Source organism: Lissotriton helveticus, chromosome 7 (genome assembly GCF_964261635.1).
Source record: "Lissotriton helveticus chromosome 7, aLisHel1.1, whole genome shotgun sequence".
NCBI classification, from domain to species: domain Eukaryota; kingdom Metazoa; phylum Chordata; class Amphibia; order Caudata; family Salamandridae; genus Lissotriton; species Lissotriton helveticus.
Genome location: NC_136068.1, coordinates 1,668,049,640 through 1,668,064,895, shown reverse-complemented (window position 1 = coordinate 1,668,064,895; position 15,256 = coordinate 1,668,049,640). Strand labels below are relative to the sequence as shown.

At 53.0% G+C, this 15,256-nt stretch overlaps 1 protein-coding gene across 1 annotated transcript in view; it reads right to left on the bottom strand.

The window, feature by feature from the left end:
- Positions 1–14,525, bottom strand: part of SCN1B (sodium voltage-gated channel beta subunit 1) — a 465,938-nt gene extending 451,413 nt beyond the window's left edge. Inside the window, exon 1 of the mRNA XM_078655363.1 lies at positions 12,771–14,525. Within this exon, the coding sequence (XP_078511489.1) occupies positions 12,771–12,810 (40 nt within the window). The 5' untranslated portion in view covers positions 12,811–14,525. The remainder of the gene's footprint in view (positions 1–12,770) is intronic.
- Positions 14,526–15,256: the final 731 nt, after the last annotated feature.

The window sequence follows — 15,256 nt, the reverse complement described above, 5'->3', positions numbered from 1 at the left end:
ACCTCAAGGGAGGCATTTAGAGACTCAATGATGTCTGGTAGGACAGAAGCAATGTTCTCCTCCAGCAACCAGGCAGTAGACATGCTACAATTGTCTTGGCATCCTGCTCTCTCTCTTTCAAGTGTGCTCCAAGTGTTACAAGTTGCTCAACAGACAAGTCAAGCAGGAGTTGACAATGTGTTGTCAAAAGGACGCGCACAAACCCATCCGCATTTTCTGCTGAATTCAGAGTATTCATCTCTGTCCAGTCAGGTCAGCCTTTATTGTGGGCTACAAGACCTACATAGGGATGATTTATTAATATTTAATAGGGAGATTTTGACCTATCACAATAAATTATTTTTATAGGTCGAATTTCAGTTTTTGAACTGCTACAGTCAGGCTGCGATGGTAGGCCTGCAGACATGTTTTGCCACTGTAGTGGATGCCACAATCGGTGCTGCTGTTCACTAATAGCATTTAACTTCCATGACCTGGGTCCACTTCAAAGCATATCCTAGTGACTTATAGGCAAAGTAAATATGCCAGTTAGGAGTATGCCAATGTTTAAAGTGAGAGCACAGGTACTTTACTATGGTTAGCCGGGGTAAACTGCACACAGACCTAAAGTCAGCAACGAAAATAGGGTCCAGCAAAGGTGAAAAATCCTGGGTGACCATGCAGAAAAGGCAGATTTCCTTAACCCCTTCTACGCTCATGACGAGCTCAGCTCATCATGAGTTATGCCTCTCGTACGCTCATGACGGGCTGAGCTCGTCATGTAACGCGGTTTTCCGCAAAAGTCAGCGCACAGCGGGAAAACCGCTAGCGCGCATGCGGTTAAATAAGAATTTTTGAATCGCTGACACAATAGATTTGTTTGTGCTAGAACGAAAATGAAATAATGGCTTGGCTGTTTCCAATTAGATTTAGTTGTTCCTCTAATGCAAGCTTGAAAGCCATGCATAAAAGTAGTTAGCTGGTTCATATGTCTGTGCTTGCCTATTTTATACATCACTGTGTTTGTGTGTAAGCTGGGTCAATTGTTTTTATACGTGAGAGTGTCGCTTAGCAAGTGTATATGTATTTGTGTGAGTGTGTGTGATTGTGTGTGGGCACGCCCGTGTTTGTCACAGTGTGTATGAGTGTATGTGCTGGTTTTGTATGTTTTCCATGGCTTGTGTTTAACAATTTGTGCGTGAGTAATTTATCTTGGTCCCTTTGTACTAATGTGTGACTCAGGGTGGGTGATTGGAATCTGGGTGAGTGTTCAGCACTGACCGCATCCCATCATGTACAATTCTATAGAGTATGGACAGACAGGTCAGTAAAAGAATGTATTAAAACCACCTAAAGACGCCTTTGAATTATATACATTTTGTAGTGATGCAGCACATAAAATATGATGAGGCGATAAATAAAGCGGGCCCTGGAGGCAGCCAGCCTGGATTGGAACCAGGAGATTTATGGCAAGGAGGTGGTCCTGGGAGGCTCGCGCTCAAGCAGAGTCCGTCGCAGGTCATCCTGCTCCCAGGGCAACTCTAAATGTTTTTCTAAATACCATCCACCCTTTCCCTGTGCAATCACTGATTTCCTTAAAGTCAATCTCACGCTCTACAAAAAAGCTATTAATCTTATTCATCAAGAAAATCTCCTTTTCATGGAAGCAACACTTTCTTCCATCAAAGAAATCCTTCCTTCTCCCAGAGAAATCCCATCTTCTACCAAGAAAATCTTCAATCTTTCCTTCTCCTAAAGTATTTCTTCCTTTTTCCAGATCAGTTAGTACCTTTTGAAGATCCTTTTGTATCTCAAGGAAATCTTTCGATTTCTGAACGCATTAATTTCTTCCCAAGGAAGTCCCGAGGCAAGGTGTCCTTCTCCCGACGTAATTCTTCATTCTCTTGTGAAATTCCTTCCTTTTCTGAGTGCAGCCCAGCATTTCCCAAAGCATACCTTCCTTCTCTCAGTGCACTTTATCTTTCTCTTGAAGAAAATGTTCTAAGTTGCAAGGAAGCGCTTCTATTTCTTAAGGCAATCCTCCCTACTCCCTATGAATACCTCCATACTCCCAGGCATGCCTTCCTACTCCCCAGGCATCCATGCCTACTCCCCAGGCATGTCTTCCTACTCCCCAGGCATGCATATCTACTCCTCTGGCATGCCTCCTACTGCCTAGACATGCCTCCCTACTCCCCAGGCATGCCTTCATACTCCCAGACATGCATGCCTACTCCCCAGGCATCCATGCCTACTCCCCAGGCATGTCTTCCTACTCCCCAGGCATGCATGCCTACTCCCCAGGCATGCATATCTACTCCTCGGGCATGCCTCCTACTCCCCAGGCATGCATGCCTACTCCCCAGGCATGCATATCTACTCCTCTGGCATGCCTCCTACTGCCTAGACATGCCTCCCTACTCCCCAGGCATGCCTTCCTACTCCCAGGCATGCATGCCTACTCCCCAGGCATCCATGCCTACTCCCCAGGCATGTCTTCCTACTCCCCAGGCATGCATGCCTACTCCCCAGGCATGCATATCTACTCCTCTGGCATGCCTCCTACTGCCTAGACATGCCTCCCTACTCCCCAGGCATGCCTTCCTACTCCCAGGCATGCATGCCTACTCCCCAGGCATCCATGCCTACTCCACAGGCATGCATCCCTACTCCCCATGCATGCATCCCTACTCCCCAGGCATGCCTCCCTACTCCCCAGGCATGCATCCCTACTCCCCAGGCATGCCTCCCTACTCCCCAGGCATGCATCCCTACTCCCCAGGCATGCATATCTACTCCTCAGACATGCCTCCTACTGCCTAGACATGCCTTCCTACTCCCCAGGCATTCCTTCCTACTCCCCAAGGATGACTCATAAGCCCCATAAGCCCCAGACAAACCTCTCTACTCTCTGGGCATCCCTTCCTAATCCACAAGCATGCCTACTACTCCACAGGTATGTCTTCCTACTGCCCAGGGGTGCCTTCCTACACACCAAGTCTCCCAGGCATATCTTTCTACTGTCCAGACCTACCTTCCTACACCCCAGGGATGCCTTCCTACACCTCAGGGATGCCTCCTACTCCCGAGGCATGTCTTCCTACTCCCCAGACGTGCCAGCCTACTCTTCAGGTGTGCCTTTCTACTCCTCAGGCTTACCTTCCTCTTCCCCAGGCTTGCCTTCCAACTGCCCAGACGTGCCTCCCTACTGTCCAGGAGAGGCTCCCTACTCCCCAGGCATACCTTTCTACTCCCAGGTGTGATGTCCTGCACCCCAGGTGTGCCTGCCTACATTCCAGGCGTGCCATCCTACACTTTAGTCATGCCTTCCTACTCCCTAGGCGAGACTTCCTACTTCCCAGGCGTGCCTTCCTATTGCCAGGCCTCTTCCTACACCCCAGGCGTGTCTTCCTACACCCAGGTGTAACGTCCTAATCCCCAGGCGTGATGTCCCACTGCCCAGGCGTACCTTCCTACTCCCCAGGTGTACCTTCCTACTCCCCAGGCATGCCTTCCACTCCCCAGACGTGCCTTTCTACACCCCAGGCGTGCTTTCCTGCACCCCAGGGGCCTCCTTTTCCCCAGGTGGGCCTCCCTACTCCCCAGGCGGGCCTCCCTATTCCCAGGCATGCATTTCTACTCCCTAGGCGTGCCGTCCTACTCCATAGACGTGCCTTCCCACTCCCCAGGCGTGCCTTCCTACTCCCCAGGCATGCCTTCCTGCACCCTATACGGGCCTCCTTACTCCCCAGGTGGGCCTCCCTACTCCCCAGGCATACCTTCCTACTCCCCAGACATGCCTTCCTACTTCCTAGGCGTCTTCCTACACCTCATGCGTGTCTTCCTACTCTCCAGGGGAGACTTCCCACTGCCCAGGCGTACCTTCCTACCTCCCTAGGCATGCCTTCCTACTCCCCAGGCATGCCTTCTTACTCCCCAGGCATGCCTTACTAAATCCCAGACATTCCTTCCAACACTACTGGCGTGTCTTCCTACTCCCTAGGCGTGCCTCCTGACTGCCCAGGCGTGCCTTCCTACTCCCATGACATTTCTTCCTACACCCTAGGCATACCTTTCTACACCCAAGGCATGCCTCCTACTCCCCTGGTATGGCTCCCTCCCCCAGGCATGCCTTCCTGCACCCCAGGCAGGCCTCTTTACTCCCCAGGTGGGCCTCCCTACTCCACAGTTGTGCCTTCCTACTGTCCAGGTTGCCTTCTTTCAACCCAGGCATGCCTCCCTACTGCCCAGGCATGCCACCCTACTGCCCAGCCATGCTCCCTACTGCCCTGGTGTGCCTTCCTTATATCCTGAAACCACTCCCAAGATGCTTGTTCCCGGACCGGTCCAGGGAGGGCCTGGCTTGGCAGTTCGGGCTGGACTATTCCCATAAAGAACAGGGTCGAGACTGATTTGCATATGGCTGGGTCTAAACTGGGGTGGGATGGTGAGCAAAAGAATGATGGATTTAACCTAGATCTCTTGACTGGGGGTTAATGTATGATTTATTCAGCATTCCGTCCATCATTTGTCTGCGTAGCACAATTCTTACAACTCAGGCATGCCTCCCTACTGCCCAAGCATGCCTCCCTACTGCCCAGGCATGCCTCCCTACTGCCCAGGCATGCCTCCCTACTGCCCCTGAATGCCTCCCTACTGCCCCAGTGTGCATTCCTACACCCACGACGTGCCTTCGTACAGCCCAGGCGTGCCTTCCTACTGCCCAGCCATGCCTTCCTACACCCAAGACATCCCTTCCTACTTCCAGGAATGACTCCTGCTCTCCAAGCATGCCTTCCTTCTCCACAGGTGTACCTTCCTACTCCAATGGCATGCCTTTCCACTCCCCAAGCATTCCTTCCTACTGCTCAGGCATACCTCCCTACACCCCAGGCATGCCTCCCTACAAACCAGACATGCCTCCCTACTCCCCAGTTATGATTCCCTACTTCCCAGGCATGCCTCCCTACTCCCCGTGCATGTTTCCCTACTCCCCAGGCATACCTCCTTACTCCCCTGGCATACCTTCCTACTCTCCAGGCATTTCTTCTCCAGGCATGCCTCCCACTTCCCATGCATACCTCCCTACTCCCCAGGCATGCCTCCCTACAAACCAGACATGCCTCCATACTCCCCAGGCATGCCTCCCTACAAACCAGACATGCCTCCCTACTCCCCAGGCATGCCTCCCTACAAACCAGACATGCCTCCCTACTCCCCAGGCATGCCTCCCTACAAACCAGACATGCCTCCATACTCCCCAGGCATGCCTCCCTACAAACCAGACATGCCTCCCTACTCCCCAGGCATGCCTCCCTACAAACCAGACATGCCTCCCTACTCCCCAGGCATGCCTCCCTACAAACCAGACATGCCTCCCTACTCCCCAGGCATGCCACCCTACAAACCAGACATGCCTCCCTACTCCCCAGGCATGCCTCCCTACAAACCAGACATGCCTCCCTACTCCCCAGGCATGCCTCCCTACAAACCAGACATGCCTCCCTACTCCCCAGGCATGCCACCCTACAAACCAGACATGCCTCCCTACTCCCCAGGCATGCCACCCTACACCCTAGGCATACCTCCCTAACCCCCTGGCATGCCTTTCTACTCTCCAGACATGCCTTCCTACTCTCCAGGTAAGCCTCCCACTGCCCTTGCATACCTCCTCCCTACACCCAAGGCATGCCTCCCTCCCTACTGCCCAGGCATACCTCCCTCCCTACTGCCCAGGCATGCCTCCCTCCCTACTGCCCAGGCATGCCTCCCTCCCTACTGCCCAGGCAAGGCTCCCTACCCCACGGCCTTTCGTCCTTCTCTAAAAGCAGTCACCGGTCTCCCAAGGCATTCCCTAATCGATTCTGGTGATAGGTAAACACTGCGTCCACTCCAGGGCTCTGTGTGTTCCTGTGACCATTGACTAATCCCTGTATGTCCAGGCTGCCTTTCATCATTCAGAGATGGATTAAATGAATGCCAATGACGTGGTACCATAATAAAACACCCCCTAGCATCAGGGGCACCCAGGGGAGTATATGGCAACCTAGTCACATACCCACCCCTGCTGCCTTGTTTCTTCTCTCAGCAGTCCTTCCTGCTCCAAAGGCACTCATTCTTGACCACTCTATTCCTCAAACCTACTGGTCCGCCCATCAAGCCTGCCCACCAATCAATGCCCCGTTGAACTGCCCTTGATAGGCCTCAGTGTGGTACATATTCTGGTCTCCTCCACAGATTGCTTTGGAGCAGTGGGGGCGGGGCGGAGCCGGAGACGGGATCAGGCATCGGAGACCAGCCTGCCTTCCAGACCTGTCCTTGCAGGAAGACTGGACATTCGTGCTTTCCGGTTTCTGAGACTGGCCTCTCGGCCCTGCCCTTGAGCGCTCAGGTTCGATCCCTCCCTTGACATGACCCGGATAGCGGCAATGTACTGAAATACAAGCAAGGAGACATGAGCTTCGGGCAACGTCACCGGCGAAGGCTAGAAGGCGAGCTGGACTTCACAACCCATAATGCACCAGCGTGCCCCCCTTATATTGCAATCGAGACTTGGTAGGTCCAATAATAGATGGAAGGGCCCTGATCAAACAAAGGTTTACGCGTACCTGCTCAGCTCTTAAAGCAAAGGAGGAAGATTATTATTATTATTATTATTTAATTTTATAGAGCGCGTAGTCACCCGTGGGTATCCCAGCGCTAGGATCAGTACCCCTGGCGGGTCAGCGGGGGGGAGAGGGAAGTTTAAGGGAAGAGGTGAGTTTTCAGTAGCTTCCTGAACCTTAAGTAGATAGGTTCAGTTCTCAGATGGTGAGGGAGGGCATTCCAGAGGCGTGCGGTATGGACCGAGAAGCGCCTGCCTCCAGTTCGAGCCTTTCTGACTCTAGGGATGACGATTAGATGTTCCTGATCGGATCGGAGGGATCTGGGGGCTTTATAGGATTTGATAAATTTTTTTAGTCCTGAGGGGCCAGTATTTTGGGTCAGCCTGTGTGCCAGGCAGAGGGCTTTGAACTTTACCCGTTCTCTCACCGGGAGCCAATGGAGGCGCTTCAGAGCTGGTTTGGCCGAGACTCTGGCGGGGGTGTTAGTGAGGATCCGGGCCGCTGTGTTTTGGACCCTTTGAAGTTTGTTCAGGGTTGCCTCCGGGGCCCCAAGATAAATGGAGTTGCTAAAGTCAAGCCTGGAGAGAATCAGGCCTTGAATCAGAAGTTTTTGGGAGTTGAGAGGGAGTAAGGGCAGGATCTTCCGAATTGACCTGAGCAGCCCAAAACACATCCCGGCAACCTTTTGTGCCTGTGTTGTGAATGATAGCTCTTTGTCGAGCCAGACGCCCAGGCTCTTCACCTCTGGTTTCGAATCCGGGAGAGGGCCTAAGCAGGGGGGCCAGATGTCTTGGAGTGAAGTGGGTCCCTTCTGACCAAGGAGGAGAATGTCAGTCTTTGCTCCGTTGAGCTTCAGAGACGATCTGTTCATCCACCCTTGTATCTGCGTGAGACAGTTGTAAAGGTCTGCAGGTTGTTGTTTAGGGTGCGAGAGGGATACCACTAACTGGGTGTCGTCCGCATAGCTGACGATGCTCACTCCGAACGGAATTACAACCTCCTCCAAGGGGGACATGTAGATGTTAAATAATGTGGGGCTCAGGGAGGAGCCCTGAGGCACGCCACATTGGAGGGGGATGTCGGAGGAGCAGGTGTTATTCTCCCAGATTTGAAAGGAGCGCTGACTCAGAAAGGACGCTATCCAGGACAAAGCCATTCCTCCGACGCCGACGCTCCTAAGTCGTTGGATAAGGAGCTGATGGTTGACGGTGTCGAAGGCCGCGCTAAGATCGAGGAGGATCACTGCCACTGATCCCCCTTCGTCTAAAAGTGCTCTGGCCTCCTCCACTGCCATGAGAAGGGCGATGTCGGTACCTTGCCCGGGGCGGAATCCCGTCTGTGAGCTTTTAAGACAGTTGTTGTTCTCCAAAAATTGTGAAAGCTTCCTGTTCACCAGTTTTTCCGCGATTTTACTCGTTCCCGGGAGGAGGGAAATAGGTCTGTAGTTTGCCAGGTCGGCAGGGTCAAGGGAAGGTTTTTTTAGTAGTGCCTTGACAACTGCCGATTTCCAGCTGGGGGGGACAACTCCTGATTGGAGAGAGTTATTGATAAGGTCGGTGAGGAGGGGGGTGATCGTGGGTGCTACCCTTTTGAGGATACGTAAAGGGGCAGGATCTCTGGGTGATCCGCTTTTGATGACTTGCATCGTGTCTTCTACTTCTTTAGCTGTCACCTGTTCCCAGGAAGTGAGACATGGGGGGGTGAGAGGTGTGCTTGTGTCTTTTCCCTCGCTCGAAGTCGTGGATGGAATGGAGTCGAGGATCATTTGGATTTTCTCCTTGAAGAATTCCGCTAGCTTGTGGCATTTCTCCTCATCAGTTTTAGGGTCTGGGGGATCTCTGGGTCCCGGGTCAGGGACTTTGAGGAGTTCTTTTAAAATGATAAAAGATTCCTTACTGGAGCTCGTGGAGTTTTCTATTCTTTCTTGGTAGAAAAGACTTTTGGTTTTACGGATGGTAATTTTATAGTTTTGCGATGCAATTTGGTAAGCTTTCTTGTTTTCATACGACTTGTCCTTCCTCCAGGAGCGTTCCGTTCTCTTGCACTCCTGACGCAGAGATTTAAGAGCCGGAGTGTACCAGGGGGCAGGGGCCACTCTTTTAGTATGTTTAAGAGTGGTGGTATTAGGGAGAAGTTTATCCAGGGAGGATGTGACCCAGAAGTTAAATTGTTCATTGGCCGTGGCCGGGTCCGTGGAGAGAATAGGGGTAGAGTCTGCTAGTAAGCCAGCCCATTCAACTGAATCCAGCTTGTGCCAGCGTCGGCCCTTCACTTGGATTTTGGGCAGTTGGAGGGGTGCTATGGTGTGGGGGCAGGAAAAGGGGACCAGACAGTGATCTGACCACGGAAGAAAGATGGGGGGATCTGAGGAAATATCCGCGATGTTGGTCAGAACCGGGTCCAGAAGGTGACCTTTATCATGGGTAGGCTCTTTGTTGACCAGTCGGATATTTAATGACTTCAGGTCCTGAAGGAAATCCGAAGCTGGAGAGTCTACGGGGTCATTAAGGTGAAGATTGAGATCACCCACAAGAAGAAAATTCGAGGCAGAGGAGGCTAATTGTGACACTGTGTCAGTGAGGGCGTTAATGAACTTCCCTGATGTTCCCGGAGGGCGGTAAATTAGTAATCCTAAAATGGAGTGTCCCGGGGAAATTTGGAGTGAGAAGTGGCAACTTTCGCAATCTATGATGTTGGCATTGCTGATCCGGCACGTAAGCTGTTCTCTATGGATAATTGCCACCCCCCCTCCTCTCCCTTTAGGTCTATGTAAGGTTTGGATAAGATAGCCTGGGGGAAGGGCATTGACAATATCTGCGTCCGTGCTAGCAGAAAGCCAGGTTTCTGTGAGGTATAGGACGTCCAGGCCCTGGTCTTGTATCATCAGGTTGATTTCCTGCGCATGTTTGGGGAGGGAGCGGCAGTTAAGGAGGCCGCTCTGTAATCCCGGCTTTCCCGAGGGGGATGAGGCTGGGTTACAGCACGCGCAGTTAACAAAGGACCTACCTACAGTATGGACATAATGGCAGTCATGATTTTTTTCCTGGTTGAGGGCCCGAAGTGTTTCACTAGTGTACACTACGCGGGCCTGCGCTGAAACCGGCAGAGATCCTGGGCCTAGGTCCGGCTGGTCCCGGACGGGCCCAGACGGGCTTGCCTTTGGCGCGCCTTCGGCGCGCTGACGGCGCGCCCGCTGCGCCCGTCTGCTGCGCGTCCGAGCGTTGCACATGATTTTATACCGGAGGAGGGCGTGGGGGCGTGGCCTCGTGCAGTGGGCGTGGCCTCTATTCAGGCTCGCCGATGGCGGCACGAAAAGGAAACAAAGCCTGTCTGTGGCAGCGTTTAGCTCGGCTGCACAGAGTCAGGGAGAGCGGTGGGACCTCCTAGATCGAGGTGAGAGTAAGCAGTTTGTCACACACAAATATATCACACAGTTTTAAAAAGATCAGTTTAACGTTTCGAAACTAAAGAGGTTTAGTGTTAAGAGATGCCCCCTCGGCAGCGTCACATGAACTGTGAAGGGCCAGCACGCTGGTAATGTATGCAAGCAGGGCGCGTCCGGGGCAGGACGGTGCAAACACTCCACGGATGTGACGAAATGCCTGGTCCGCTAGAGGAGTGTGGGCTGGTGCTGAAGCAAGGCCTTACGTCCGGTGACAGGAGGAGGGAAAGTGACGTGTCTGCTTATACATCCAACCGTAATATGAAAGCACAGATCCGTACACATGACACCTGTGTAGTTCGTTTCTAGGCTGTCTACCTCCAGTGCAAATCGTATGCTAAACATCACTGGTTCGCCTTTCAGCAAGACTGAGCGTCACCAGAGCAGCCATTCTCAGCTTGAGAGACGCCGATGACGTCATTTGTAAGCGGCTGCTTGTCAAACTAGACAACCACAGTTTCTATCATTCATACAAAGCGTGACAACAATTGTTCATCCTGCTTTCTGTTGCGTGAAAGAGTATGACGCGGACAGAATGTTTCTGTGACATCACACTAGGATTGCGTCACAGCAGAGCTACGCTTTTACTCTGGTGATGTAAAATACCCGCAATCACGTCACTAACACTGATGCCTCAAAACAATGCGTCTAATGGCAGACACAAAAAAAGTCATTTACTACAGTGGTACAATACACTGCAGAGGTGCCCTTTTAACATTCACGCAATTAGTTACTCCGTTTAACTGGTAATGGGTGTATAGAAATAAACATATGAAATGTTTTTAAAAAGCACTCTGCGCTGGCGTTGAGTCTTTCCGTGCTGCGTCTGGTGGAAAAATCAACTGAATTAAAGGGAGATGACATAACTCGGCCAATTGCAACCTTGAGAATAACTCGGCCTTCCAGCTTTCACCTCTGACCATATTTATTGTGGGAGAGGTGTGGCGCCGCGGCCAGGGCGACTGACGCTGGAATCTGGGGATCAGGGCTCGATCCCCCGCTCCGGCGGCAGGTTAGCCCAGCACCATGCGACTCTGGGCAATAGCTTGCTTAATCTTCCCGACGGCCCCCCAGCGCCTAGAGACCCTAACGGGTGATTGTGCGCTATACAAATGTGGATTATTATTATTATTATTATTGTAGCGATCGCAAATTTTATTTTTCGGAAATGAAAATGCACAAATGTTCCAGTGTGTATGTAGTCTTCATCGTCCTCCTCTTCCTCGTGATGAATGTGTAAGTACCTCAGCTCGTAGCCTTTCCTTGCTATTTGTAACACGTAACCAACCCTGCAGATTCGTTTTCTTCGTATACTTCTTCGTTAGGTATTTGGGGTACCTCTGGGAAAAGGGGATCTCTGAAGCCACAGCTATTTTACTCTCGCGTCTCTCGGGACGCTGCGCCACTACCGAGATGACAGTTAGCCCATTCACTTGGATTCTTTTTGCAAGAACTGCTCAAAGTTCGACGCATCCATTATGCCATCTACAGAGGGGCCGGCGCAGTCCAAAGTAAACTTCAGAACCCCAGGTTTTGCTGACCTTTGTTGCAAGCGTCTTCACTGGCGCCACTGCGACTCAACTGCGGCCGGAAAAGCACATTTTAGTTCTGTACAGGCAGTGCTTTAAATGGACAGGCACTTCCGGGTACAGAGTCCCTGCACTTCTGTCATTTGAAAGGGAAGGTACCAGCACTTCTCGGCAGAGATGCACGACCTCAGATAGGAGAGACCAGCACTTCTCAATCACAATCACGGATTATAGGAGGGGTGCCGTCACTTCTGTAGTTTGAAAGGGAGGGTGCCGGCACTTCTCGGCAGAGATGTGCGACCTTTGAAGGGAGAGACCAGCACATCTCCGGCGCAAACACGGATCATAGGAGGGGTACCTGCACTTCGATCATTGCCTCCAGGGCACCAGCACAACGTTTCGAGGCCTCTGCGCACAGGGACGGAAAGGGACTAGGGGAGGTGTCCCACTACAGAACTGCCCCAGGGCCCCCTGGGGCCCAAGAAAGTAAAATGGACTACGCTGCCTCCTGGCATCCCACTGCAGTTGTTGCAACGTAGCAGGCAGGGACAGGCCCACTTCCACCGAGTGATTGTGGGCCTGTGACCGCCTCTCTTGAGTTTGTAAGAATCTCAGTGAAAATATTCTGCGTCATGGAGCAGCAGGGTGGAGGGGGGGGGGAGGGTTGTTTGTCCACAATGGACGAGGGATAGATATCTGGACAGGTTTCACATACCGTGCTCATATACATCACATGCCGCGTTAAGTGTCTGCTTCATGTTACTTTTGAATGACTTGGGCCACCCTTCAATCAAATGACCAATATACACTCTGTGCATGTGCCTCCAGTCATCCCCCCATGTTGGCAAACGCACTCGAATGAGCCATTTGTAAAACAGCTTTCCATTCAGTTTGATCCCGCTTTAGGACTTGGAAGGTAAAGCGATTTGCTCAGAATCACAGAATGGGTTATCAAGTGGAGAAGACGCCAGGACTATGGCCCTTGAGAAGACTGCTCGGTGGGAATTAGACCCAGCTTTTCCCCGCAGCCCCCCACCACCCTAACGCATGTTTAACTTGTTTTAGAAGAATTGTACTCTTTTGGAAAGTTTGGAGACGTTTTTCGTCTTGTATGTGCTTTTAAATACCTCTGTCCACCCGTATGCCAAATTAGACTATCTCTGTGTGACAAAACGTGTCCCCCAGTTATACACGCATGAAGTCTCGTGTACTCACCCATGACGAGGCACAGTAGAAACAGTACAGACGCTGCCATGATCGCCCCCAGCAATCACCAGGCCGAGGCTCCGCGACCTTTGACCTTTCAGCTGGTATTCCCTGTAAATTCTCGATCCAGGGCTGCGTGCCCCCTGGGACCCTTGGCACCTGAGAATGTTTCTTAGGAGTTCGGTTCTGACGTCCCACTGCAGTTACCTCTCGACCCCTTGAACCGCGCCTGCGCGAGAGTGCCAGTCGATCCCTTGCAATGGGACCCTTCAAGGCAGGTGTATTTATAGACACAGTGCAGGCACGGCTCCTCGGCCGGCCACAAGTCACCCGGACAGGATTCCCAAGCTGGGTCAGCTGGTCCTCTCACTGTCCACGTCCAGAGTACGATGGTGCAAGACTTTGCTTCCGCCCAGAACCAACGAGTGCTGGGAAGGTCGGGCTCCACTGACCCGGAACTCCCGTGAAGTCACTCCAGTGCGATCCGCAGATAAACGCCCCTTGTGTTTTTGGTAGAAATATGATTTAACTACGAGCTTACGAAAGCTTCTTCTCACAATTTTGTACGGTGCCTGGTGGAGTCGGGAGCTCGAGAGCCAATGGTGTGTGGTCGCTAGACAGCGTTCCTCGTCTGGCCAATGCCTTCTGGTTCAGGTGTCTGGCAAGGAGTCTGACATTCAAAGTTAAGGCCCCACTCTTCTGGAATTCTCTTTGGCTTCAAAACTTTGGCACTTTTTTTGTGTGGGGGTGGGAAGAAAGAGGTTCGGGCTTGAAAGTCGAGGGGGTCAAAAACTAACCAGGATAAGCCCTTCAGTCAAGTGTTCTCTCACCACCTTCGGAAAGGCTGCAGTTTCCTCACCTTTCTGGTCGCCAAGTTGAGGGCTTGGTGGTGCCCCTGCTCGCCTGGTCTTGCTTGAGAGCGCAGTCAGGTAGCAGTATGTACCGCTGGAGCTTGTGGAACACTTTTGCGCCCCCACAGTTGTACCACATTCCATTCAGACGTGAGTATGGCAGCGGACAGGGGCAAGGTACTCTTACGACCCCAAGAGGCAGGACCTTGCGTGAGGGGCTCAGCTCGGCGAGGATGACTTTGGAATACTTCAGTCTTGCTGCGCACTGCGGGCTCAGTCGTGCGCATCTCTGGCGTTATTCGTGCAAGCGTTGCGCGCTCCTGCGCCGGTGGTTAGGGCTCCCAATCGTTTCACGCCGTTCGCCATTGATTTCCGCCACTGCTCTTGCACGCACCGGGCAGCGGCACCCCGGAAAATGTTGCGGCAGGGTGACGTGGCACCCCTCCCGCCTCCCCTTCGATGACGGGCACCCGCGACCCTCGGCTCAACAGGCAGCAGAGCGCAGCGTCGAGCGGATGAAAGGATGGCTTAGGAGGAGCCCGCGGGTGGTGATGTGGGCGCCAGTCCCCCGCACAGGGCACTTTCCCGGCTCGTCGTGAGGCATCTCTCCGCCCGCACAGCTGCAGCCTACCCCGTCACTTTCCCTGCCTGTCACTCCGCCTGACTCACCGAGGCAGGGGGCGGGATGGATGGAGCGCCGATAAGGGTCCTTGTTATGCCAAACACGAGCCTCGCCGGGTAGAATGTGCAGCCTGCTACGAGCTGTTCTCCAAGTTCACCAGTGCGCAGCCCTCCTCCGTGCGCACCGTGAGTGAGGAAAGTCTCTGGTGCTGCTGGTGCAGCGCTGCAGGGTCACCGGCAGCCGGACCCTGCCGGCGCGCGTAACTCGGGATGATTTAAAGAGGATGACGACAATTTTTAATATCTCTTCTGCATATCCTCTCTTCTCTACTCCCCACAATCATCTCCTTTCTGTATTTTGTTGTACTTTTCCTGCTCCCTCTCCTTATCTACAGTCCATCCCACATCATCTCTTTTTGTCTGTTCTCTCTCTACCCCTCCTCTGCCTCTTCTCCCGTTGGCGCAGACCGATCTGCTTGTTTCCTTTCCCTCCACTCGCGTGGCTCTCCGGTCGCACTGCAGAGGAGATGCTGCCCAGCCCCGCAAGGACCTTCAGAGATGCCCGCTGTGGTGGAGGTGTCTGCCCGGCGCGGCTGTGTACCTGGCCGGGGCGGCAGGGTTGTGGTACCTGGCCAGGTAGTTACTGTTACTGTGTGGCACCTGTCCCTGGCATGCGCCCCTGCGCGGGCAGAGTATATCAGCGAGAGCCGGGCGTGCTGTGCGCGCGCTCAGGAGGAGGAGAGGGGGAAGGGAGGAGGAAGAGGACCTGATGCATTGCAGCATCGCCTTCCCCCCAGCATTAACATACAGAGAGATCTCGCTGCCAAGGGCATGAAGGGCCCTGCGTCCCTGCAGCTGTGGGAGTTCCTATGGAGAGGGCCGGAAGGGAACCGGCTGCCTCTTACTGGTCAGAGCTGCAGGAGGCAGCACTTCAGTCACCCTGTGGGCTGCAGAGCGTCAGATCATAGCAGCGTCACAGCCTTCATCTCGGACTACAGACACTGCAGCACGAATGTTGCAGCG